The sequence below is a fragment of the Pongo abelii genome, chromosome 19 (assembly GCF_028885655.2).
Source record: "Pongo abelii isolate AG06213 chromosome 19, NHGRI_mPonAbe1-v2.0_pri, whole genome shotgun sequence".
NCBI lineage: Eukaryota > Metazoa > Chordata > Mammalia > Primates > Hominidae > Pongo > Pongo abelii.
The window spans coordinates 53710193-53736354 of record NC_072004.2 but is presented as its reverse complement, the minus strand read 5'-3'; the positions used below and the strand labels follow the sequence as shown (position 1 = coordinate 53736354).

At 51.8% G+C, this 26162-nt stretch overlaps 1 protein-coding gene and 2 long non-coding RNA genes across 9 annotated transcripts in view; 2 read left to right on the top strand and 1 right to left on the bottom strand.

Annotated features, from left to right (window-relative positions):
* Positions 1-668, top strand: part of LOC134760563 (uncharacterized) — a 33475-nt gene extending 32807 nt beyond the window's left edge. For 6 of the 7 annotated variants that reach the window (XR_010138290.1, XR_010138293.1, XR_010138288.1 and 3 more), the window contains one exon: positions 67-226. This is a non-coding gene — a long non-coding RNA (uncharacterized LOC134760563). Of the gene's footprint in view, positions 1-66; positions 227-642 lie in introns of those variants that run through there. The other variant, XR_010138289.1, reaches the window with a different exon arrangement.
* Positions 669-4465: 3797 nt separating this feature from the next.
* Positions 4466-15299, top strand: LOC129051386 (TBC1 domain family member 3G-like). The gene is made up of 14 exons (XM_063718782.1): positions 4466-5589; positions 5867-5939; positions 6102-6184; positions 7471-7510; positions 7994-8071; positions 8523-8630; positions 8961-9070; positions 10333-10381; positions 10907-11027; positions 11741-11835; positions 12239-12304; positions 12768-12867; positions 13238-13390; positions 14372-15299. The coding sequence occupies exons 1-14, from the start codon at positions 5540-5542 to the stop codon at positions 14866-14868; spliced, it is 1623 nt and encodes a 540-aa protein (XP_063574852.1). The 5' UTR covers positions 4466-5539; the 3' UTR covers positions 14869-15299.
* Positions 9614-26162, bottom strand: part of LOC112131708 (uncharacterized) — a 48023-nt gene continuing 31474 nt past the window's right edge. The window contains exon 2 of the long non-coding RNA XR_010138295.1: positions 9614-10082. This is a non-coding gene — a long non-coding RNA (uncharacterized LOC112131708). The remainder of the gene's footprint in view (positions 10083-26162) is intronic.

The following is a 26162-nucleotide window of genomic DNA, read 5'->3' as shown; positions in this document are numbered from 1 at the left end:
AATAAAGCACACAATAAATGTAATGGGCTTGAATCATCTCTGCATCATCCCTTCCCCTTCTCCCAGGTCCGTGGAAGAGTTGTCTTCAAGAAAACTGCTCTCTGGTGCCAAAAAGTTTGGGGACCGCTGGTGAAAACGTTTCTAAGAATAGTCAAGCAACTTAAGCTTTACATGCTATGAAGTATACAGGTTTAAATGCTAATAAAAATAGGCGCAAATGAAAACACTCTTTCTGTAGTCCAGGGAATCTTAACTATTCTATCAGAAAGACTTGCAGCTTGGAGCTGCAGCTGCCCTCCCACATCCTTCCCACTGTAAAGCCCTGCAACACACACACACACGCACATACATACACATGCATATACTTGCACACACACATGCACACAGATGCATATACATAAATACGTTCCCATGTATATACCTGCACACACACACATACATACACATGCATATAAATGCGCACACACACAGACACACACACACGCTGTGCTTCATGCCCTCACTAGGGTGGCCTGGGAGGAAATGCATGTTTTTAGGAGAAAGGAAGACAACTGAGGCCCCTCATTCTCCTGGTGTTTGCACAAGTGCCTTCTCTGAAGACCATGCTTCAGTCTCTTTCTTGGTTCTCCCTCTTACTGAAAGAGAGAAGCAGAGGCCCGGCACATGCTGCTTAGTGCTCAAGCCAAGTTCACAAGCTTCCTGGGGAGCCTAGTGAGATGAAGGCACTGCAGGGCCTCCCCAAAAGAGGCGTCGGCTTTTCATGGATCCTTGAGCCCAGGAAGGTGATGGGTCAGACATCACACTTCATCAGAAGACCCAAGCAAACTCCGGTGAGAAAGGGCAATGGTCAAAGATTTTATTCTCTCGGAGAAGGGGTTCTTGGGCTGTAAGCAGCAGGCAGAAGACTTTATTGCATGTGTAGTTAGGTGATGGCGACCTACGGTTTTCACTGGGGACTGGGATCGAGAGTGACCCGACCTCCTACTCACGCTCGTCTCTCCCTGTCTCTCTCTTTGCCTTTTGTGTCTCTCTCCCTATCTCTTGCTCCTTTTCCTCTCAGCCTCCTCTGTCTCTTTCCTTATCTCTCTTCCTCTCTCTCTCTCTCTCACTTCTTCTCCCCATCTCTCTTTCTCTCTCCTTTTCCACTTCTCTCTCCCTCCTCATCTCTCTGCCTGCCACTGTTCAGGCTCCTGGGGCCCCACGTGGATGGGCGGACACAGGACTCCTAGGCTACCTTTCACAGCGCAAGCAGAGGGCTGCAGGACCTTGGTCCCCACCTCCCAGCATCCTCAAAATGAGGGGTGTGAGGTGTGCCTGTGCTCTCCTGGGTGGGCACCCCACACTCCAGGAAATAGAAACCGCAGGTCACAGCTGGCTCGAGTGGTGCCCACGGGGCTGCCAGCTTCCATCGTGTGATCTGCTGAGGCCAAAGCAGAGGACAGCAGCCCAGGCCCGACTCTGCAGCAGGGCGGGGTTAGGGGTGGGCTTGGGGGTGGGGATGGGGATGGGAGCCACCAATGCAAACTGGCCCCTGGCTGGTTTCCTACCCTGCACCCTGCCACGCAAGGCCTCCTCTCCCACCCCTACCACTGTCTGCCCCACCTCCACCCCTAGGCTGCCCCAGACCCAGGCCCCGGAAGTCTCCCAGGATCCAGGAACTAAGGGCAACCACTGGGTTCCACAGCCCCTAGTCCATGGGTCAGCCACCCCTCTGCGTGCTGACAAACCTTGGCTCTCATGCCCCACCCCAAGCCAACCACACAACCCTGTCCCCGCACCAGCATTATTACCGCCTCCTGATTTTGGCCCTGACAGCCCTGCTTCCTGGTAACCTTGCCCCCTCCCACCCTGCTCCAGGCAAGCCCAAAGGCCAGCGCCCTCCACCCACCCTTCCTGGGGGCCACTCTACTATCTCCTTGCCCAGATGTCTTAACCTGGCTTTACCAAGATAGAATAAATAACAGGGATGAGGCCCCAGACTCCGCCAGGAAGATATGCCAAAATACTCTCCATTTAGAAGTGGGAACAGTGATGGGGCCTATGGATGACCCCAGGATTGTCACCCAAGCAGCAAGAAGAGCAAGGAGCCTGGTTTCCTGCTCTTACCCGGGGAGGACGTGGCCAGGGCTCCACAAGGCCTTGGAGAGAGGTGGGTAGGAGAGCAGATCCACCCTCCTCTTGAGGAAGCAACCACCAACCCCAGGAAGCAGCAGATGGTGGCACACAGGCAGAGTCCCCGCGTGCTGTAGAGCAGGGCCAGCAGATCTGTACTCAGCCTCAGCCCCAGGGGAGCTGCAAGATAGACTGAGACCTTCACAGGTTGGGCTCTGTGCCCCCACCCAAATCTCATCTGGAACTGTAATCCTCCTGTGTCAAGGGAGGAACCTGGTGGGAGGGGATGGGATCTTGGGACAGTTTCCCCCCTGCTGCTCCCCTGATAGTGAGGGAGTTCTCAGGAGAGCTGATGGTTTGAAAGTGTGGCACTTCCTGGTTCTCCACTCACTCCCTCCTGCCGCCTTGTGGAGAAGGTGCCTGCTTCCCCTTCACCTTCTGCCGTGACTGTAGGTTCCCTGAACTGGGAGTCAATTAAACCTCTTTCCTTTATAAATTATCTAGTCTCAAGTATTTCTTTATAGCAGTGTGAAAACAAACTAATAACCCTTCTCTGAGGCACCTTCTCCTTAGGCAACCAGCTGCCTCCATGCTCCTCCTCTGCCCCCTGTTCTTTCTTTTCCCCTCATGAGGCCCAAGTGAGAAACAGGGCCAGCCCCAGCTGCAGCCCCAGCCCCAGCCGCAGCCCCAGCCCCAGCCCCGTCCTACTGCAGGCCTGTGTGGCTGCTGGAGAGGCCGTGCTCCTTTCCTCTCCCCGAACATGCCTGATACGCTTTCTGGATCCTGGAGGAAACTGACCCACTATTCTCATACTGGTGCAACATCACCGGTATGAGTACCAGTCTTGGTACAGCTTCCAAGACCTCAAAGCTGTACCATTTGAGCCAGGCTTTTTTCTTGTCTCCACTTGCTAGGGCTGTCGTTGGGACAGTCCTAGAGGGTGGTGCCAATGGATGAATGGATGGACGGACAGTAGTCCAGGGATGATGTCCCTGTCTGTCCTGAACTCGGCCCTTCCTCCAATGAGAAGCCTTCCTGAGTGAGTATATACAGTCATCCCTTGGTATCCATGGAGGATTAGTTCTAGGGTCCCCGGGAATGCCAAAATCCATGGATGCTCAAGTCTCTGATATAACATGGCCTAGTATTTACGTATAAGCTATGCACATCCTCCCGTAGACATCAGACCATTACTAGATTATTCATGATGTGTAATACAATGCAGATGCTACATGAATGGTCGTGATACTGTATTCTTTAGGGAATGATGACAAGAACAAAGTCTGCACATGTTCCATAGAAACATAACCATCCAATTTATTTTCCGAATATTTTCCATCTGCTGTTGCTGAATCCACAGATGCAGAGATCCTGGATAGGAGAGCGAAGTGTGCTTTGAGAGTAGGGTGGGTGAGGTTGCTAATGAGTACAGGGGAGCAGGTGTTGATCGGGAGGACCCTGCACTGGGACATCTGGACGTGCTGCCTCAGGACTTGAGACTCCAGTTGGATGGCAAAGGCAGACTCAGCCCAGGTCAAAGCCGTCCCCTTGAAGTTTCATTTTATCCCAAGCTCTTTCTGGACCCTGGAATTTGGCATCCCCTAGGCCCTGCGTGGAAGGATAGCTGAACCAGGTTTTAGATAACATGTCTAGAAGAGTGAGCCCCTACTGTGTGCCCGGCACTTTCCCCACAGGATCCTCTAGCTAGAATATCCAAGGGTCATGGAGAGAAATACCCAGTTAAAATATCAGAAAAGAAGAAGTGATACCATTAGAGACACTAAAAAGACCAGTAGGTAATAGTATTAGCTTTTGTATTCTGAGATCCAACAGCAGCAGTCACTTCCCTCCACCCCTATGTGTATCCCAGGACCACCCTGGGCAGGGAGGGCTGAAGTTAGGGAGCACCCATGGATGCTCTGATGCTGGCCCTGGGCCTCGGGGGTGACAGTGATGAGGAACTGGGTGCACACATGAGTGGGGCAGCCGGGCCTGGCCAGAGAAGCAACACACACGTGTACAGACGTGTTTACCCACATACACGTGTGCACTCACGTGCACAAACACATTGCAGGCAGGCATGTTGACACCTCAGGCAGCGGAGGACCCTGACTATGGGCCCTGCTGACCCGGGCAAGGCCCCATTGTGATGCGTGCCATGACCTCAGAATGTCACTGGTGCTTAGCACCTATCCGCTCTCTGGCCTGCCTCAGTGTTCTACAGCAGTTACACACAGGCGGTGGTATCTGTGAGCAGCTCTGTGGACTCAAAGGTTTTCTCCCTTGAGAGGCATAACACAGGCGAGCTGATTCATCAGAATCAGGTGAGTGTGACCTGCTCTCTTCCCTCCAGGTTGACTTGGGGACAGTGGCTACGGTGTGGGCGGTGTTAGCGTCTGTGGGGCAGCTACCGAGGAGGGTCATCCCTGAGCACTCACCAGGTGCCCGTTCTACACTGCCCGTGTAGACGATTGGCTCTTTCGTCCTCGTGGTGGCTTCGTAGAGTGGGTGCTGTTCCCAAATGTACGCATTCGACAGATGAGACGTCTGGGGTCAGAGAGGCAGTAACCGGCCTGGGAATCCAGACGTGACCCTGAGTTTTGCTCTCAGCCCTGCCATGTGCTGTGCTGGAATTCAGGCCTGAACCCTGTGACCTCCCTGCCCTAGATCCCAAATCTGCCCAGGTTTCCGATCCCGATGGGGCAGAGCCTGGTCCTGGCAGAGCCACTGGTATAGATCCTCTGTGGGTGGGGTGAATAGGACGGTCCTCAGAACACCTCTGTGCCCTAAGCTGGGTCCTGATGGTCGCTGTGGGCCCCACTGAACACACATGGTCCCTTGTCCGGGGGAGCCTGCTGCCCTTGGGCAGCTGTGGAAAATGAAGGAGCCCTGGAGGGCTGGCTGAGGGGAGACTATCTTCCCTTCTGTTCAAAGGGGTCCAGGCACTATGGTTCTCCCCAGGTATTTCTTGCTCTGTGTGGTCCTCTCGAGGCCTCACCCTCCTTTTGCCCCGAGTATTCCCAGGAGGGACGGTCCATCCAGGTGTTCTCCAGGACCAAGGACCCACTGTTCTTCCTCAGTGACCCAGGAAAATGAAGCCTCCTCCTCTAGGGACAGCTCAGAATGGTGGACTCCACAGTCCCTCTGCGAGAGACGTGGTTTCCATGAGTACAATAGATCTTTTTCATCCCCAAGCTGAACACCCTCCTGCTCAACAGGCGTTATTCCTAAAGTGGATTCACTGTTCAGACTGAAGGGCTATGGTAGCCAAAGTGATGAGCGGAGTAGAACCGAGCAGTCAGGAGAGATCTTGTTCCCTGTAGGAAACAGGGCATCTCTGTGGCCCTGAGCATCCCAGGAGGCCGAGTGTACAGAGACCTCTGGTCGCTGAGCCCAGTCTGCCTCCACATCCCTGGAATAGCCCATCATGGGCCCTTCACCCTTGGCAGGTGGAAACCATTCAACCTGCTGGGGCAGGTGTGCCCCCATTTCATGGCATTTGGGGACAACAGGATTCTCTGTCTAGGTCCCACTGTACTCAAGTCCTTGGGAAGATGCCCACCCCTGCTTGGGACTTGAGACTCCAGAGACTCGAGCAGCTGTGGGCCACTGGGTCTGGCCCCTTTTTAGCTGGGGGCCGCGGTGGAATGGGGATTACGCAGCCAGCCAGCATCTGGGAGCCCGGCGGGAGCAGTTCAGGTGTTCTCCGAAGCTGTCAGGTACAGTGTAACCTTTAGACAATTTTGTCTCACAGGATGGACACGGTAGAGGACGCGGACAGTTGGTGGGCACAAGAGCGAGAGGACATCATTATGAAATACGAAAAGGTACAAGTCGGTCTGCTTCTTGGAGGGAGGCCTCTCCCAGTGCGCCCTGGTCAAAGGGTCCTGCGCTCCCTAGGAGCACAGGGCAGGGACGGGTGGCCAATGCCCCCAGGCCCTTGCACCCTTTACCTTGGAGCCCTCACCAAGGCTCCCTCTGGGCTACAGGGACACCGAGCTGGGCTGCCAGAGGACAAGGGGCCTGTGCCTGTTGGAATCTACGGCAACATTGATCACTTTGGAATTCTGCAGTGAGTCCTCTGCACTCCCCTCACCCCTAAAGCACCTGTCTCAGCTCAGGGATGGGTTTGCTTTTAGAAAGGCCTTTCTGATGCAGGACATGTCTCGCCAGGTCGGGTCAACCTCCTTTCCAGGGATGGAACTCCTCCCTGGCTCCCCTGCAGGTCCAGCCCGAGGTTGTTGTTAGGCCAGAGGTGCGGGGCCCATCTAGGGAGCCGGTGGGAATGGAGACTGGACTAGGTCAGGCACCTGGGCTCTCAGCAGTTCTGTCGGCAAGTGAGCACAAGAGGAGCGGGGCAGCCTAAGGGTCTGGCCCTGTCTACTTGGAGACAACCCCAGTGAGATCCAAGGGTTGTGGCCACAGGGTGAGGGGACGCCTGGCCCAGCCTCGGGGCTGTTGTCCAGCAGGTCTCTGAGGGCCCACCTGCCCCTGTTCTCCCCCATTCCCCTAGAGCTACAGCCCTCACTGTCCCATGAGGGGAAAAGGCATGGTGACAATGGAGGCTGTAGCCCTAGGAGAATGGGGGAGAAGATGGGCAGGGCCCCATTCTGGGCATCTCACGGTGAGGCCAGGGAGGCAGCAGGGCTTGTGGCTAAAGACCCTGGGTCTGGTGCTGGGAAGGGATCTGGGGCCAGGTAAGAGGAGCCCAGCCAGGAGCCCATCTCTCAGGGATCATAAGATGGAGAGACAGAGGATCCCTGGGGAGGTAGGGTGGGAGGGAGCTGATGAGCCGTGCCACTTCTGAAACGCAGGTGTGTGGCTCGGGTGCAGGGAGAGGCAGGTGGATGCTGGGAGGTCAGAACCTGCAAGGACCTTGGGGCTGTCAAGTGGGATGGGCCCCTGGTGCACCCAGAGTACACCGGGCAGGTCTCAGGGCAGTCTCCCTTGACCCTGGTGGGGTGATGTGGTCACTCCCTGAGGGACTCCTGTCAGGGCCCGGTCGCCCACCGTGGGTGACCCCCATCCCATCTCAGGGCTAACCTTTCTCAGCTCCAGCAGAAAGCACCACCTGGAGTCCAGGGCGGGCAGCCCCACTGGGCAGCCTGACCACCTCCCACGCCAGGGGCCCCAGTAACCCCGGCCAGGCTGTCCCTGCACTCCTTCTTCTCCCAGGTCCTGCCCCTCCTGGGAGTCAGACCCACAGGAAAGCCCTTGTCCTCCCTTCCCTGTGCCTTCTCCTGGGCTGAGCCCTGAGCTGGATAGGGACACAGCCAGTGCTTTCTAGGAGTCTGCTCCCGGGCTGGGGCGGCTCCAGGCCCCGTGCAGGTCCTCAGCTCTGCCTGGGTTGCCTTACAGTGAGACGGAGCTGCCTCCTCTGGCTGCACAGGAGGTGAAGGTAAGAGCCTGATGCATGGAGGGGCTGGTCCAGGGACGTAGGGACTGGGTGGGTGGTCGGTGAGGCAGAGGAAGCAGCCGGCCTGGGCGGTGGTGGGTGAGGGCAACACGCTGTCACTGGGAGGGGCAGCAGTCCCTGCTGGACCTGATCCCAGGTTGCTGTTAACTTTGGCAGTTTGATAAAATTTTCAAAAGGAGAACCACAGTCCTGGCTTGGGGGTGGCTGCGTGCTTGTGTCAGGACCCCACCTAGAGGCTGGGACCTAAGACTGGTGTGTCTGTGGCCTGAGGATGGTACATCCTGGGGTCCCAAAGCCAGCCCACTGGTGCTCATTTGCTCAAAGGCTCTCAGCCCTTGAGGTCTGCCCTTCCCTGGCTCCTTCCAGCTGGGTCCCACCAGGGCTCCAGAGCCCAAGACCCAGCATCCGCGGGCGGCTCTGGGAAGCCTGGCAGCTGTGCTAACTCCAACATGCCTCATTTGACAGAATCGGCGGGAGATGAGACGGACGAGCAAGTGGAGGAAAATGCTGGGAGAATGGGAGACATATAAGCACAGTACAAAAGTAATGTTTGGGGGTGAGGCCCCCGAAAGCACTCTCTGCAGAGATAGGGGACAGGCACCCATGGCTGTGGCCTGGCACCGTCAGCCTCTCAGAGGGTGGGTGGCACACTGTCCTCACCCGGAGGACTGCAGGCCTGGTCGCCAGATTCCCTGCCTGTTCGTGCTAGCGTCACCTTGCTGGGAAGGAATCTGAATCTAGGGCTGGGACCACCCAGAGCTCAAGGCTAGGGATGCCCTGGTGACCTGAAGGAAGGAAAAGGTTCAGATCAGAGTTTCGACTCTGAGTGTCCATCCACTATTTCAGTCCTGGGAAGGGAGACCCTGTCCCAACTTGATGTCACCTCTACTGAGGAATCATGGGGCCAAAACCGACAATTTCCAGAATCCCCGGGCTCTGGTCCTCACTGGGGTCACCCTGTGGCCTGGGACACCAGATTGTTTTCTGCCCACAGCTCATAGATCGAGTGTACAAGGGAATTCCCATGAACATCCGGGGCCCGGTGTGGTCAGTCCTCCTGAACATTCAGGAAATCAAGTTGAAAAACCCGAGAAAATACAAGGTACGCTCAGCCAGAGCACAACAAACAGGACAGGCCGTGTCAGGGGCCCAGGTCTCCAGCTGGAGGGAACGTCAAGACCACCCTGGGGGGCTGGGGGCAAAGGTCAGATGAACACCCTGGGCACAGATGGTTACACAGTCACCACAGACAAACTCAGCTCTGGTGACCCTCCCTGGCTTCAGTAACAAGCCAAAATGCAGCTTTCTGCAGAAGGAAACCTTCCTTCTGTCCTTTCTTCCCAAAGTGCTGACTGTGGGCTGACTGCCACTGGGGGCAGGGAGGCTTCCATCTGTTCTGAGGCTGCTTCCTCCTCTTGGCCCTGCCCTACAGATCATGAAAGAGAAGGGCAAGAGGTCATCTGAACACATCCACCAGATCGACCTGGACATAAGCGGGACCTTAAGGAAGCATATCTTCTTCAGGGATCAATATGGAGCCAAGTAAGCCTACGGGAGCCACAGGGCCCCAGGGGAGATGGAGTGAATGAGAGGGATGGGGGCTTCCCCAGAGCAAAAGCCAGGGTCACCCAGGAGGGATGACAGAGCTGCCAAGAGCTCTCCTGGCCCAGGGAGCAGCCGGCACCATGAACCGAGCACCTCCCTGGTTCCAAGCCCTGGGTCAGACTGGAACATGTGGGGCCAGAACCCAGGAGGATCCTGAGGAGACAGAAGACAGCAAAGAAAATCATGCACAATGGTGAAAGGTGCTCTCCCTGACCCATGGGGACCCATGGGGACCCATGGTAGGACCCACAGGAGGGTGGCAGGATAGAAGGCCCATAAGCCCCCCCAGGCAACAATGACAGCAACCAAATGCTGGGAGAATTAGGGGTCCTGGAAACTCTCATCCAGGTCTGCTGGGAACATGACATGGCACAGCCACGTTGGCAGCCAGTTGAGAAGTGGCTCACAAAGCTCAATGGACTTGAACCACACGTCCCCAAAGTGTCACAGATATTGAACCCACTGATTTGAAAACTGACATCCACATGAAACCTGCATGCCAGGTTCACTGCTTGATTCCTTGTCACTCACACACGGAGCCTTCAGGGACGGCCTTGAACACGGGAATGAGGAGAGCAAGGCTGGTCCTCCCTTCAAACGGAAGACCCAGTGAGAAAAGGGAAGGAGCCAGTGATGCCCGCATGAATGTGGGTGGATCCTAGATGCATTTTGCTAAGGGAAAGAAGCCAGACCCAATAAGCTACCACAGTAGGATTCCCATTCCTAGGCCATTCTGGAAAAGGCCAAACCATAGGGACTGAGAAGCAGTCTGGGTGGCCAGGGGCTGACGGATCAGGGAGAGGCTGGGTGCATAGGGGCCACCCTGGAGACTTGGAGGATGAAGGAGTCACTCCAGGAGGGGCTGGAGCGGTGGCCGGGAGACTCTGCACATTGGTTTGGAACCGTGGAGGAACTGTACACCCACAGACTGAACTGGCGTGTGTGCAAACTGAAAAAAAAAAAAAATCATTCACAGTGAAAAGGATCAGGCAAGTCACTGTACAACTGGGCTATTTGCATGTCACAGATGTGGATTTTACTGAAATATTTCTTCAACAGTCTCAGGCCCTGAAGAGCTCACTGCTTATCTGGTGAATCATCTGAACCTGAAATAGGATTTGCTGTTAGGCTGTGTAGACAAAGTGAAACTAACAGCATCTGCACAAACCAAACCATAGCCCCCTTTCTCTGTTTCCTAGGCAGCGGGAACTATTCTACATCCTCCTGGCATATTCGCAGTATAACCCAGTGAGTATTCCCGGCAGTGCGGTTCCCAGGCCATATTTCCATATTCACAGGAGTGGGTGTCTGGTAGGGGTGTCGTTGCTTCTTTTAAAGTTAGTATTTGTGACCCACCAGGATATAGGAGGTAGGACTCCAGCTCACCGCTGGCATAAACCTCCAAGCAAGGGGGTGGTCTCAAGGGGTCAAGCTGAGACACAAAGGAGTCAGGGCCTGGACTCCTGCTGTCACATGGGCCTGACCACCACTTCTCAGAACAAGAAATGACGCCCTCCTCCTGGGGCTGCCCCGAAGCCCAGGAGCTTGGCAGCATCGCACACAGGATGGTGCTATCGGCAGACATTTTGGACAAGGTGCTGAAGTGCCTGATGGACTTGGCTCTTGTCATGAAATGAATTTGCATCCTGAGGAAGCCTCTTCTTCAGAGGAAGCCTCTCCAGTCACCTCTGCCCTCTCCAATGACATGAGTCCTCCCAGGTGACCTCAGCCCTCCCAGGTGATGTCCTTCCATGGTGACTCTGGCTCTTGCAGGAGGTGGGCTACTGCAGGGACCTCAGCCACATCGCTGCCTTGTTCCTCCTTTACCTGCCTGAGGAGGATGCATTCTGGGCACTGGTGCAGCTGCTGGCCAGTGAGAGGCACTCTCTGCAGGGTAAGTGAACAGCTGCCCCGGGGACCTCCTGCAGCCAGACCTGGGGATGGCCACCCTGGCCAGGTGATCACAGCTTTCAGCCAAGGCACCCTCCTTGTGTCACCAGCTTGTTGGGAGACTTTAGGATGTCTCTGCTGAGGGTCCCACAGGAGTCCACAGCTGACCCCCAAAGCCCAAATCAGGCGCCTTTCATCCCCATCAGCAGAGGGCATCTCATCCTCCCCGTGGCCACCCTCTGTGTCCTGGAGCCACACCCTCTGGCTCTGATTCTGTGCAGCTGACTCTCCCCTCCCTGAGAGTCCCCCTGCCCTCCAGCTGCCCGGGCTCCTGCTGCCATTGGTGCCCACGAATGGGCCGACCAAGCCCAGGTGGCAGCATCTCCCCATCCCCTGTTCCCTGGCCCGACCCCACTTCCAGGAGATGACCAGGAAGCCCAGAACCCACCCAGTTCTGGCCACCCTGTCGTGGCCTCAAAGTCAGGCTTGCCCTTTTTGCACCCTGGCCCAGGAGGCCTCCAGGAGAACCTCCAGCCAGGCTCCAGGGAATGTTCCCACCCCACCTCCCCAGGGTAAAGGCCGCATGGTGGGGTCACCAGATGGGAGGGTGGGAGGCCTTGGGGTTTGGGGGCCTCTCCAGCTGCCCAGCTCTTGCAGCTGATGGCTCCACATCTTGGGGGAAGGCTCTGATTTCATGATGGGCTGGGGGCTTCTCAGGATTTCACAGCCCAAATGTTGGGACAGTCCAGGGGCTCCAAGACCAACAGGAGCATGTGGTACCCAGGTCACAACCCAAGACCATGTGGCATCAGGTGAGTTCGTGGTCCCCTCAGCTCTTCCCAGAGGCCCTGCCTCCCGTGGGGCTGTAGGAGCAGGGGAGCTGGAGCCCCTCATGGGGCTGGTGACTGGCTGAGTCCCAGCCAGGGCCTGACCTGGGACATCGGGTTCTCCATGGGCTGGGAGTTGGTTTCCTTTCCTCCTCCTCCTCCTCCTCCTCCTCCTGGAGGAGACAGAGGCACAGGGATGGGGGCCCAGCTCCCGCAGAGCAGGGCAAAGGGCAGTGTGTCCACCGGGAGTGTGGGAAGGTGATGGTGTTGTGGGGAGCTCTGGACACTGCCCAGTGTTCTGCACTAGGGGAAGGGTCTTCAGAGGCCCTGGAAGAGGGAGGTTTTTAGGGCAGCCCAGTGGCCTGAGCACCTCTGTTGCTTCCATCAGGACAAGGAAGGTCTATGTGGGCAGTGTTCCTCGTTAGGCTGCCTTATCCGGACACTGATTGACGGGGTAAGGAGGCATAGGGAGACCCTGGCTCAGGGACCCTCCTTGCCCTGCAGTGCCCTGCTTCCCCAGCCCAGGGGTCTGGCTCACTCCCAGCCCACAGGAGGCTCGGGCGGGTCCCCAAAGGACACACAAGCAAAACCCTCTGCCCAAGAGGGGTCATCCCAGGGCAATGGCTGGGGCTCAGGCCCAGCCTCATGGGCAGACTGGGCCAGGACCCGACTTGAGAGGGCTCAGGGAAGCCTCAAGCCCTGGGCAAGCCCCTCTCTCCAGGAGCCACATCCCCACTCAAATGAGTGCCCCCCATGAGGAGCTGCAAGACCTTGTCTGACCCAGCATCCTGGAGGGCTCAGGCGACCCTCATGGGGAAGGTCACTGACTCTGGAGACTGAAGCCCCAGTGTGCGCAGCTCGAGCCACCAGCCCCAGCCTGGAAGGACCGGGTTCTTTCACACCTGCTGTCCCCACAGATCTCTCTCGGGCTCACCCTGCGCCTGTGGGACGTCTATTTGCTGGAAGGAGAACAGGTGTTGATGCCGATGACAAGCATTGCCTTTAAGGTTCAGCAGAGTAAGTCTACGTCCACCCAGTGGGGCCTGGGGAGCCCTGGGGTCAGACCCCGACTGGCCCGAGGGCAGCTTCCTCACACTGTCCTCATGATCCTCAGTTCTGGCCCAGAGGGAGGTCTGGCCAGGGGGGCTGGGCAGGACACTGTGACACCGAGTCCATTCCCCACATGACCCAGATGAAAGTCCAGAGTGTGGTGCCCACTTCCCTGCCCAGGTCGCCCCCCAGCCACAGTCTCCTGTGTATATCTGGATGCCTGGGGTGGCCACAAAAGGATCCGGCACCACCCAGTGGGAGACTGAAGTGGCCACGGGGTATGAGCTGTGACCATTCCCAGGTAACTCTCCTGGCCTGATATCCACCCTGTCCCTAGAGCGCCTCATGAAGACGTCCAGGTGTGGCCTGTGGGCACGTTTTCGGAACCAGTTCATTTACCCGTGGGCCAGGGATGATGACACTGTGCTCAAGCATCTTAGGGCCTCTATGAAGAAACTAACAAGAAAGCAGGAGGACCTGCCACCCCCAGGTGGGCTCCAGTGCCATGTCCCCTCCCATGTCACCCTCTGGGGTAGTCAATAGTAGGGGAGTGCCCGGGACCCGAAACCCTACTACCTGGGCCTTCCTCTTCACCTTTTCTTCCTCCTCTTCCTCCTGGACTCTAAGAAAGTACAGGAGGCCCACCGGTCCTCAGGGCAGGCGCTCAGCGCCTGTATACTGGACGTGCTGTGCACGCAGGAGGGGGATGTGGGCAAGACCCTCCAACAAGCCCCCTCCCACTTTCCACGGTGTCTCGCTCTCCCCCTCACAGGGCCCTCAAAGTAACTAGACGAGCCCAGACCCATTTGTGGGAGACCCCGCCCCTCCCTGCAAGCACCCACAGCCTCAGAGAGCAGCAGAGGCCCCTCACTCCTGCACGCTCCTCCAAGGTTGCCAGGACAACAAGCCTTGAGTCAGGGAGACAAGGGAATCAGTGTCCCTGACCCCCAGAGCATTCAGGGAGAGGGCACAGGTGGGACCCCGGGCCCAGAGCCAGAGCCAAGAGTTCAGCCAGATGTGCGAACGGTCAGTCCTGGCATGGACTGGGCAGCCCAAGAGGGCAGAGGGTATCCCATGTCCGGGCCCAATCACCCACTGTGGAGATGGGTCCCCATGTGAGGTGGCAAGGGGCTGGGTGACATCCAAGGCCCCTTCCACTTGAGTTCTGACTGGGGGCCGTATCCCAGGCCCAACAGCCCTGGGACGAATGTATGTGGTAGGAAACTCCCAGCCAGTCTGAATCCCGGGGGCAGTCCCAGGAGCCACCCGCCATTCCACGACAGCTTCCCCACGCCAGGCAGCACACAACCCTCCCTCTGAGATCAGCAGACTACAGGCGTGTCCTCAGTGTCAGGCCACGGGGGCCACACAGAGACCCCGAGGACTACAGAGATGCAGGCAGGTGGGGCCCAGCCCGGAAAGGCCTCCATGGGCTCACTGGAGACGCTGACCGCGTCTGTTTTCCTTTCAGCCAAACCCGAGCAAGGGTCCTCAGCATCCAGGCCTGTGCCAGCTTCACGTGGTGGGAAGACCCTCTGCAAGGGGGACAGGCAGGCCCCTCCAGGCCCACCAGCCGGGTTCCAGCGGCCCATTTGGTCAGCTTCCCCGCCACGGGCACCTCGTTCTTCCACACCCTGTCCTGCTGGGGCTGTCCGCGAAGACATCTACCCTGTGGGCACTCAGGGTGTGCCCAGCCCGGCGCTGGCTCAGGGAGGACCTCAGGGTTCCTGGAGATTCCTGCAGTGGACCTCCATGCCCCGCCTCCCAACGGACCTGGATGTAGGGGGCCCTTGGTTCCCCCATTATGATTTCGAACAGAGCTGCTGGGTCCGTGCCATATCCCAGGAGGACCAGCTGGCCCCCTGCTGGCAGGCTGAACACCCTGCGGAGGGGGTGACATTGGCTTTCACTGCACTGAGCCACAACGTGGGCATGGACTTCCCGGCCCTGCAGTGCACCCAGCACTGAATCCGACCGGGGCACCCTCTTCAGAGTTAGGGACGAACAGCAGTGCGCTCCCACCTCAGGGCCTTGCCTCTCTGCTACCTCCACTTGGAAAGTTCTCAGTTCCCTCCAGGCTTCTAGAAGCATCTGGGCCAGGGCTCATGGCTGGATAATTTCCCAAGGCTTAACAACCCAAGCAAGCTTCCCATCCTCGTTTTATTTTTTGTTAAACTTATGAAAATTTATTAAGAAAGTGTGCAGCTCGAGAGACATTCAGAGATGGAACACACCAGCCCCAAGATCACAAAGCCAACCATGCCTAGCCCCTCCCAGCACCCCCAGCCCCACAACCAGCGTTCTGAATTCTGATGACACCATGAGCCTGCCTTTGTACTTTAAACTCATGGAAGGATAACCACCTTCACATTTTAAAATAAATGTTTCCTGTTGAATGATTTTAGATTTTAGACAGAAATATTGAAAAGGCACTACAGTGTCCTCCTACACCTTCCATCCAGCTACCCCTAATAATGACACTTTGCAGTCCCATGGCACATAAGAAATTTAGGCCGGGTGTGGTGGCTCACACCTGTAATCCCAGCAATTTGAGAGGTCGAGGTGGGAGGTTCAGGTTCACTTGAGTCTACAAGTCTGAGACCAGCCTGGGAAGCATCGGCAGACCCTGTCTCTAGAGAAAAGTCAAAGAAATTAGCCAGGCATGGTGGTGTGTGCCTATAGTCCCACCTAGTCAGGAGGCTGAGGCAGGAGGATTGCTGGAGCCCATGAGTTCCAGGAAGCAGTGAGCCATGATTGTACCACTGCACTCCAGCCTGGGTGACAGAGTGAGACTTTAGCTCTTAAAAAAAAATTGAGAAATGTAACGTGAGTAGAATCCTATTAACTAAATAATAATGTGAACTCTTATCTAAGGTTATTAAGGCTAGAATTATCCCATTTTTGCCTAACTTCTTGTACCTGTCCGAAGATCCCACCTTGGACTCACCCTCTGCCTTCAGCTCATGTCTCTTCAGCTTCCTCCAGATGGTCCAGCAAACACACACCTGGGCTGAATGGTAGAGCTGATTGCTCATACACAAGGGTAGACCGGTGGGCAGGGATTTTCAAACTTTTGCAGTAAATGAGTTTTCCATGGTGTTCTGGAGAGCACCGTTTGAGAAACACTTTGACAGTGAATCTAGGCCTCAATATCCATCAGCTGCTCTAGCTTGAATTTTGTTCAAGCTCAGTGAACACCTGCTCTGCATGTGCATGTGAAACGGGCAAGGATGAGTAAGCTGCAGATGAAGACAGGACACAGGGGGTCTATCTAAGCTCTATCTCCTGCCTGCAGCACTGATGGATCAAATCCAACTCTTAGGGAATGGTGACCACATGCTGGGCCAGCCCCGGGCTCTGAGGATCTGACAGTGAGTGATGCAGAGCCAGGCCTTGCCCTTGGGGAGCTCTCCAGCATACACCCCACTCTCCCCTCCCAGCGCCCTGCAAAGCAGACGTCAACGCCATTGTTAATGCACAGAGGAGGAACCTGACTGTTAGACCTGGGTTTTCCAGGGTTGCACGGCTTCTGGGAGACAGATGTGACCCTGAGGGCAGGGCACAGGCAGTGTAATGCCAGGATGGAATGAGCTGTGATCTCTGCCATGTAGAGGCGTGGGCCAAGGTGGGACTGACTGATGACCAGGTCAGCCAGGTTGCTGAAATCACTCTTGGGTCCTCACCTGCCAGTTCCCAGGAGTCTGGAACTGCCAGGAGAGTGGTGGCAGGTCCCCCATCCTCAGCTGGGTGGGCCTGGATAGAACAGCAAGGCGAGGGCACATTTCCCCAGCCATTCCCTCCAGGCACAGCTGTGACCTGCTCATTCCAATTTTTTGGAAATATTTCCACACACACACAGAACTGCAAATAGCAGTGGATATGGTGAGAGGTGTTTGGACATGGGATACGCAGTATTTTGGAGGCAGAGCCAGGACTTGCCGATGGGTTAGCTGCAGGGCTTGAGCAGGGAAGGAGAATCGAGGATGATGTGTTCAAATCAGTTCACTCACCTTCTGTGTGCCACACTTGTGCTGGGCACTGGGAGAGACAGATGAGCACAGGAGCCCCAGGCTGGGGGAGATGTCGGGGGAAGCCCAGAATGTCTGTGCAGGGTAGGAAGCTCAGAGTGTCTACTGGGAGCTGAAGGCTTATGTCCACCTGGGTGCCGTCCAGGTTCTCTGCATGTAGAAGTATAGGTTGAGCTGCCTGGAGGAGGAGCAGCTGCTGTTGGTGGTGACCAGCACATTCAGAAACGGAGACTGCTCTGTCAACAGAGAGGGGGATGGCCCGAGGTCTGGATGGTGTAGGGGGTGGTAGGGCCCAGGAGGACCCAGAAAAGGGTCTCAGGGATGCAGAACATCCTACGGAGGGTGTTTGGGAGTCAGTGCTCAGGTCACTGTGGGTCACACAGGTCATTTGCCAGCCTCTGTCATAATTATTGCCATATGAGATTTCCACCTTTCCTATGACATATTTTATATATTTCTGTGAATGGCCTACTTGTTTGTATTTATGAATTTATGTTTAAAGGATGAGCAGGGGTGCTTGAGAGGTCCCCAGGAGCTTCCCTCTGGGGAGAGAGGGGCCCACCCCTTCCCAGCAGCCCTCTGAGCCCCCTGATCGCTTGGCCACAGCCTCTGCCTGGAGAAAGCATCCCCCTCAGAGATATATGGATATCAGAAGAAACCTTTCTCTGTCACCAGGACAAATCCTGTTCTTATTTGAACCAAGGCCAGTTTTCCTAATGAATGCAGGGAGGACAGCACAGATCAATGAAACCAGCAGATAATCCACAAGACTCTTTCCCAGAGCTGGGAAATTTCCTTCCCTGCCAAAACTTTTCCTGAAAGTTCTTAAGAATGAGGCAAACAGTTTAAGTCTCTCTTGCATTGTCCTTTTAGTGAAAGAGTTCAATAAGGAAGGAGAGGAAGTGGAGCAGATGCTTAGTTTCCAAGCTGGAAAAGTGGCCCGTGGTTAACCAAGACTAGATGTAAAAGCACAGGTAGCCGCGGGTCCAGGTGAGCCAGTCCTATGATGGCATGGCTGCTAATGCCAGCAGATGCTCCCATCCTCTCCTTTCAAAGACTGACTTCTTCTGGTCTTTCATTTGTTAAAATAAAATTGACAGGGCATCATCCAAGAAGCTCTACACTTTCCCTTCCCTGGATTTCAGACTCTAGATTCTGCTGAGATTTGAGCTTCACGGTGAACACATTCTTGGTGTGCTTGCTGCTGAGGGGTGTGGAGGACAGAGAGATGGTGAAATGGCAAAGTGGCTCTTGAGCGTGGGTGGGGGAAGCCCCCACATTTCTGAGTCAGTGCCACCTGGACACTACCCTTGGAGCATCCTGCTGAGGTGGCCATTCGGGTTTTCTTTCCTTTCCTTTTATTCCACTGTTTCTGAATCACGAATAAAGATCCAAGGCAAACAGCACATTCAGATCCCCAAGCTCTACACCTTCAGTGTGACCAGGGACATGCACCACTTCAGGCTCATGCAGGACTCACAGCCTTTGGACCTCAGCTAAGGGACCTGCTTCTCTTCAGCACATGGGGCTTGTTTGTGTTGGAGTCTGAGCCCTGAGCCCATGGTCAAGGAGACCCCCAGGTCTTTCTGAACAGAGACAGCTGGCCTGGGGGCCTCCCTCTCACTGCATGCAAGAGTCTGTTAGGGCAGCTGTCTTGCTTCTAGGTGTTGGGAAATTCAATTTAGGTCCCTAAAAATGAAAAGCCCCAGGACATCTCCATGGCTTGGGATCCACAGGAGAGCATCATTGATGCTGGGGATATCTTAAACATGTAGAAACCCACAGGATTACCTTAGACAGGGCACAGGGCACAGCACCTGGGGATGCAGAGTGGAAAGTTCACCACTACAGCCTGGAATTGCCTCTGTGATGCCTTCTTCATGACACTTGGCTGCCTTCGTGGCTGGAAGGCTGATGCCCAGATCCCAATATGGCCACAGGCTAGCAGCTTGCTTCACCTTCCTGAACTGCAATTTCTCCATCTGAGCCTTTCTCCCAAGAGGAGTGTCCAGGCTCACTTAGCCCATATGGGCCAGAAATCCCGCACGGTGCTCAGGACACAGTAGGCCCTTGGCAGATGCTGCCCCCTTCTGCCTCTACCACCCTCCTGGGGCTCCCTCCTGAAACAGCCTCCCTCAGCATCTTGAGTCTTGCACCCTAACAGGCTCTTGCATGCAGTGAGAGGGAGGCCCCCAGGCCAGCTGTCTCTGTTCAGAAAGACTTGGGGGTCTCCTTGACCATGGGCTCAGGGCTCAGATCCCAACACAAACAAGCCCCGTGTGCTGAAGAGAAGCAGGTCCTTTAGCTGAGGTCCAAAGGCTGTGAGTCCCATATGAGTCTGAAGTGGTGCAGGTGCCTGGTCACACTGGAGGTGTAGAGCTTGGGGATCTGAATGTGCTGTTTGCCTCGGACATCAAACATCTCACACGCTGCCTGGAAGAAGGTGGAGCAGACTGGGGTTAATGGTCAGCAGCAGCAGCATCCCCACCACTGGGGCTACCACTTTTTAGGCCCTTACCATGGGTCAAACACTGAGCCGTGTGCTTTGTGTAACTTCTAAGCACACTTACCTGATAGGGTGACAGCAAAGACTTGAAGAGGTGCCTGGGCTTGGCACACAGTAGCTATTGCTACTATTAGGAATGTTGTTTTGTCTTAGTTTTTTTTTGAGACAGGGCCTCACTCTGTCACCCAGGCTGGAGTACAGCAGTGCCATCATAGCTCACTGAAGCCTCAACCTCCCTGGGGTCAAGCAATCCTCCCACCTCAGTCTCCCAAGTAGCTGAGACTACAGGTGTGCACCACCAAGCCCAGCCAATTTTTTGTATTTTCAGTAGAGACTGATTTTGCCAAGTTGCCCAGGCTGGTTTTGAACTCTGGGGCTCAAGCGATCTGCCCACCTCAGCCTCCCAAAGTGCTGGGATTTCAGGCGTGTGATACTGCGCCCAGCCATTATGAATGTCAATATTGACATGATCTTGTTGTATCCTCATGCCCACACTGGGAGAGGTCTGATTGTCCCCATGTTCCTGGTGTAGAACCACATGGAGGAGGCCTATGTTATCCCAACAGCGCAGAAGCACAGCCTGAGTCTCTTCTTTGGCTGAGCCAAGGGCATGCTGGAGAGGCCTGAGAGAAGAAGGAGCAGCCCTTGTGACCAGTGCCTTTTCAGTTTAGAAGGAACGTCTCCTCGTTTAAGTGACTTGGCTGAGCTTGCTACTTCTGCTTTGAGAGTCAAATATCAGGATCAAGACTTTAATTATCCCCAATTTACAGATGATGAAACCACATTGGGCAGGAAAGAAAGTCACCCCAGGAGAGCAAGCTGGACCTGGGCACTGGCTGAGGACAAAGGGGAATGATAATTTGGGATGTAGCTTGTTAAGGGGCCTCACAAGTGTTCTTGTGATCCAGGTGTTGAGAGGATAGAGCAGAAAGGTTGCCAGGGAGATGAGGGTAGGGTGCACTGCGAGAGTGGGAGAAATTAAAGAGAACATGCAACAAAGCCTTGGGACACCGGGAGGGGGATGGAGCACCCTGTTTTGTGCTACGGGAGAAGAGAGCAAGAAAAGGAATCTGTGTTAAATCCTGGCAGCCTGCAGGGGAAGCAAATGCCCTGCATTTTGTTCATCAGCAGCGAGACTGGCATCCCTGTAGCTTTGGGAAACCAGGCTAGTGTGGATGCCAGCTCACTCCAGCGGGCCTGACTGGGAGACCTTGGGCTGGGGTTCTGGTCTGGGGCTCCTAGGCCTGATGGGAGGAGAGTTCAGCCCAGGTTTCCTGTACTTCAGCTCGTATCCAGATGATGGTAATTGTTGAAATGAGAGACTCAAAAGAAGCTGGAACCTGAACATTTTTGTTGTCCCATGTGGACACCTGTGTTCAGTTTTGGGTTCTACCTCTTGCCGTCTGTGTGTTCTTAAGTAACTCACTTAAACCTTTCTGAGTCTCATTTTCTTCATTTATAAAATAAAAGACATAACATTTATGCCAGATATTGTCCTCAGGATTAAATGGGAAATTGAGCAAGCCTCTTGTGCATTCCCCTGGCATCCAGTGGGTGGAGGCCAGAGAAGCTGCTAAACATCCTGCCAGGCACAGGACAGCCCCCATCACAAAGAATTGACTGGATCCTGATGTCAGTAAAGCGGAATTGAGGATCCTTCATGTGGGGGAAAAAGAATAAACTCAGAAGCTTGGCAGATCTCAATTCAAACCCTGGATGTATCACCTCTAGCTGAGTGACCTTAGGCAGGTCTATGAACTCTCTGAGACTCGGCCTCCTCATTGGTAGAATGAGGTAGATAAAAATGCCAAGCTCACCCAGAAATAACCACATGCATATATGGTCAACTGACCTTTGACAGGGTCATCAAGGATACACAATGTAGATTCTTTTATTCCTTTACTTTCTTAATAGACTTGCTTTCACTGTACTCTAAAAAAAATGCACAATGTAGAAAGGAAACTCTCTTCAATGAATGGTGTTGGGGAAAGTGCTTGAAAAAGAATGAAATTGCACACTTGCTTTACATCATGTACAGAAAATTAGCTCAAAATGCATTAAAGATTTAAATGTAATATCTGAAACCATGTAAATCCTAGAAGCAAACATAGGGAAAAATCTCCTTGCCATTGGTTATAATTGGCATTTTTTTTTTTTTTTGCTATAACACCAAAGCACAGGCAACAAAAGCAAAAATAAATAAATGGGACTACATCAATCTTAAAAGGTATTACTCACCAAAGGAAACCATGGCAAAATGAAAAGGCAACCTACGAAATGGAAGAAAATAGTTGCAACCCATATATTTGATAAGGGGTTAATTGAAAATATATGAGGAATTCACACAACTCAATACCAAAAATTAATAAATACATCAATAACCCAATTAGAAATAGGCAAAGGACCCCAATGGACTTTTTTCTCCAAGGAAGACATACAAGTGGCCAGCCAGCATATGAAAAGGTGCTCAACACCACTAATCATCAGAGAAATGCAAATCAAAACCACAATGAGATATTGCTACATAGGATAGGACAGCTGTTATAAAAAATGACAAGAGATAACAAGTGTTGGCAAAAGCATAGAGGAAAGAGAACCCTTGTACACTGTTGGTTGGAATGTAAAGTGGTATAACGTTCATGGAAAACAGTATGGAGCTTCCTCAAAAAATCAGAAGCAGAACTACCATACAATTCAGCAATCAAGTCAGAATGTTGAAGAGAGATCTGCGCCCCATGTTTATTACAACACTATTCACAATACCCAAGATATAGAAACAGCCTAAGTGTCCAGCAACAGATGAATGGATAAATAAAATATATATAAACAATGGACTATTAGCCATTAAAAAGAAGAAACTCCTGTCCTGGATAAACCTGGAGGACATTATGCTAAGTGAAATAAGCCAGACACAGAAAGACAAGTTTTGTGTGATCTCACTTCTATGTGGAATCTAAGAGAGTCAAACTCATAAAAACAGATAGTAGAATGGTGGTTGCCAAGGGCTGGGGGTGGGGAAAATGGGAAGCTATTAATCAAAGGGTGTAAACTTTCAGTTATAATATGAAAAATTCTGGAGATTTAATGTACAGCATAGGTGATAATTGATGTAATAAATTTGATTGTGATAATTAGTACACAATATATACATATATGAAATCATCACATTGTATGCATTAAATATACACAGTCCTTGTCAACTAAATATTTAAAAAAATTTTTTTTTAAATGCCTAGGTCATAAGAATTCTATAAAGACAACAACATACATGAAGGGACCTACTACACAGAAGGTCCTAAATAGGTTCATTTTATTTTATTTTATTTCAACTCTGGCAGATGTAAACTTATTGCAAAAGAATGTAGAATACACTTGTGCACAAAGCATTATCTATATGATGATTAAATATCCTGCATACATGCCATGTCATTTCTATTCCTCATTCAATGGATAAAAAAAGCAGAACCAGCCTTCTGGTGGTCACAAAACATTTTGACATGAGAAAGGCTGATCATGAGCAATTTGGCAATGTACATCCCAGAGCATGCATGCCCTTTGGCCCACAGCTACCATGATGTCATGTCTAGCAATTAGTCCTAAGGAGATGATCAGAGATGTGTAAAGAGATTTCATTCTAACAGCATCCTCTGTAGTGGTATATGTCAGGGGCTGGCAAACCATGTCCAGAGGAGCAGGCTGCATCTAGTCCACCACCTGTTTTTGTAAAGTTTACCAGAACACAGTCATGCCCATTCATTTACAAATTGTGCATGGCTTCTTTCCCTGCAACAGCAGAGTTGAGTGTTGCACCAGAAACCTATGGCCTGCAGAGTTTAAAATATTAACCCTTTGGCCTTTTATAAAAAAAGTTTACTGACTCCTGGTGAGTATATTAAGAAAAAGTTAGAAAAACCTAAATCTTCAAGAGTGGAGAATTAGAAAGTAAGACATGTTGTATATGACAAACTGTTTGTGTGTGCTTATTTCTAAATATATCATTTTGAAATAATGTTGTCGACATATGTTGCAGGTCTTAAAAATTGTTCAATATATAATGTTAATCAAAAAACAGCAAATAGTAAAATGTAGACAGAATGTGATTGTGCATTTTGTGCATACACCAACAGAAAAGGGTGCTAGGAAACTTGTGGACCAACATACTAAGTGAGGTTCTTTTGATGGTGGTATCATGGATTTTTAAAAATCTTCTTGGTTTTCCATAGATTCTGACTTTCCTCTAATGAATATGAATAAATATGTATTTCTTGAGGAATGTGAAAATAACTTTATCTTCCCAGATTTCTCATAATTGAAAATGTTGGAATAAATGGTCCTGGGACAGATCTTTCCATTGAGAAGGGCAGAAGGGAAACCCCAGGGACCCAGCTGGGTTTCTGTTGCATTTCTAGTAACACACAGTTGTGAAAGGCCAGTGTTGGCCATTCCCCAGGACAGTCTGGGGTAGAGGAGGTCAGGATTTAATTACTTGAGGGACCAGGGAACAGATGTGGCCACAGCCCTTCCCAACTCACTGTTTTCCCTTCCACAGTCCCTGTCTTCTCTTCACTGATGCACATAGATGCTTGACCAGAGGAGAGATTTAGTTTTCATCTGAGGATTATCTGTTATGTTGCAGTTCTGAAATTCCTGTAATGTTTAAGCTAGAATACAAGTGATTTCATTATCTCCAATGTGTATGGCTTGATATAAATATATTCCATTATGTAGCACCTTAAATCCAGATAAAACATAAGGAATTTCTATTCCATGTTTGTATGATCAATGTTAATAACATAAGAAAATCTAAAAAGAAGCTATTTCCTATAATACAGTATGAAATAAATATGCTGAATGATTTGTTTTGGGGGGTGGAAAGGTGTAAGACTGAAGAGGGTGCCTGTGGGGAACAGTGATAGGAGTCCTTTCTTAAGGGTTGGGTTTTACATATGTCTTTTAAAATAGATGATATCACTAATAAGTTATCTGTGGGCATCATGAAAAAAGTGTATAATGTACAACTTTATGAGCTTGACAGTTGGTGAAAACTTTTCCGTTTAAAATTTTATTTGGCCCTCCCCAAAAGAAATGTTTATTTATGAGTATTAGGATAGTTCCAGTAGCAATGCCTCAAAAGAACCAGGAGGTATAGTGTGGTCTATAATGTGGACCCAGGAGCCAGACTGCCTGGCTGTGCAATTAGCCTTGTCATTTCCTAGATATGTGGCAAGTTAATGAACTTCTCAGTGTTCTTAGCTGTAGAATGGGGATAATCATAATATACATCTCAGGGTTATATTAAAAATTGAAAAAGTTAATTTTGTAAAGCACTTAGAGTGATATCTGGCAAATAAAAGTGTTTATAAAAGTAAACCCTATGAAAGTGTTTACTCGTTAAATACAGTAATCTGAAACCATTAGTGATTTAAACATTTGTGGCTGACTTGGTAATGTTTATGAAAATAAATACTGTATTTATAATCTTTGACCTTATTTTACTCCTAGGAAATTATTGTCCAGTAAACATTTTCACAGGCAAAAATATTACTATAAAATCATGTTTGTTACATCAATCTGTGCAAAACGAAAAAATACACAATTAAAATGGCCATCAAAAGGAGTATTGATTAAATGAATGATAGTAAATTCATTCATTAGTAATCATATTATCCAAAAAGAATGAGGCACATTTATGTGACATGGGAAGATCCACAACTAATGTTAAATGGTAAAAGATATAAAATGTTATGCCCAATAAAATACTTTCTGTGAGAGAATATGTTAATTTATGCAAGTGGCGCCAATGTGGAGGGTTTATACTAATTTCATTATACCTCACAGATAGACCTGGGCTCTCCCACTCATTATCTATGTGGCCTGGGGTAAGTCATTGAACTGCTGTAAGCCTCAGCTTCTTCATCTGTCAGGCAGTGATACCCTGACTACTCTGCAGGGTAACTCTGAGATTTAAACGTGATCATCTCAGAATATGCCTGGCAAACAGCAGGAGCTCAGAACTTGATGATTTTTTCCTACAGCAACTGCTGTAGGGGATAGTAGCTAATGGAAGATGTTGGTAAATCCTTATATAGCAAATATTGTAGAAACATAACTACATGCTACTATTTTTTCAAACACTCCCCGCACCCTTTTTTTTTCCCCTGAGACAGAGTCTCACTCTGTTGCCCAGGCTGGAGTGCAGTGGCACCATCTTGGCTTGGCTCACTGCAACCTCTGACTCCCGGGTTCAAGTGATTCTTGTGCCTCAGTCTCCCAAGTAGCTGGGATTACAGGCATGTGCCACCATGCCCAGGTAATTTTTTTGGTATTTTTAATAGAGATGGGGTTTCTCCATGTTGGCCAGGTGGGTCTCCAGCTCCTGGCCTCAAGTGATCTGCCTGTCTCGGCCCCCCAAAGTGCTTCCTCCAACCTCTTATATCCAGTAAAACAGCCTCACTGAGTCAGTGGATATCATGTGGCTGCCTCACATTTTTACTTTATAAAAGGTCATCCTGATGCCATGTGAAAGTATGAATCAAAACACTTTAGGAACAGAGCCACAGGTTTGCATGAGGCTTGTCAGTGGACCTCCAGGATGAAGACCAAAGGAATTGTGCAATTTCTAGTGGAATCATTTACACTTAAGATCTTATTTATTTATCAAAAGACTGCTTGCTGTGAGGTAGGAATTCTTAACCCCAATTTGCAGAAACTGAGACTTTGCCTGACAC

Excerpts from the sequence above, each read along its gene's own strand:
- LOC129051386 (XM_063718782.1), top strand. The coding sequence starts at position 5,540 with ATGGGCCCTTCACCCTTGGCAGGTGGAAACCATTCAACCTGCTGGGGC. Across the intron at positions 6,185-7,470 it reads GATCACTTTGGAATTCTGCA|TGAGACGGAGCTGCCTCCTC; the intron begins GTGAGTCCTCTG and ends GTTGCCTTACAG. Across the intron at positions 8,631-8,960 it reads AAAACCCGAGAAAATACAAG|ATCATGAAAGAGAAGGGCAA; the intron begins GTACGCTCAGCC and ends CCTGCCCTACAG.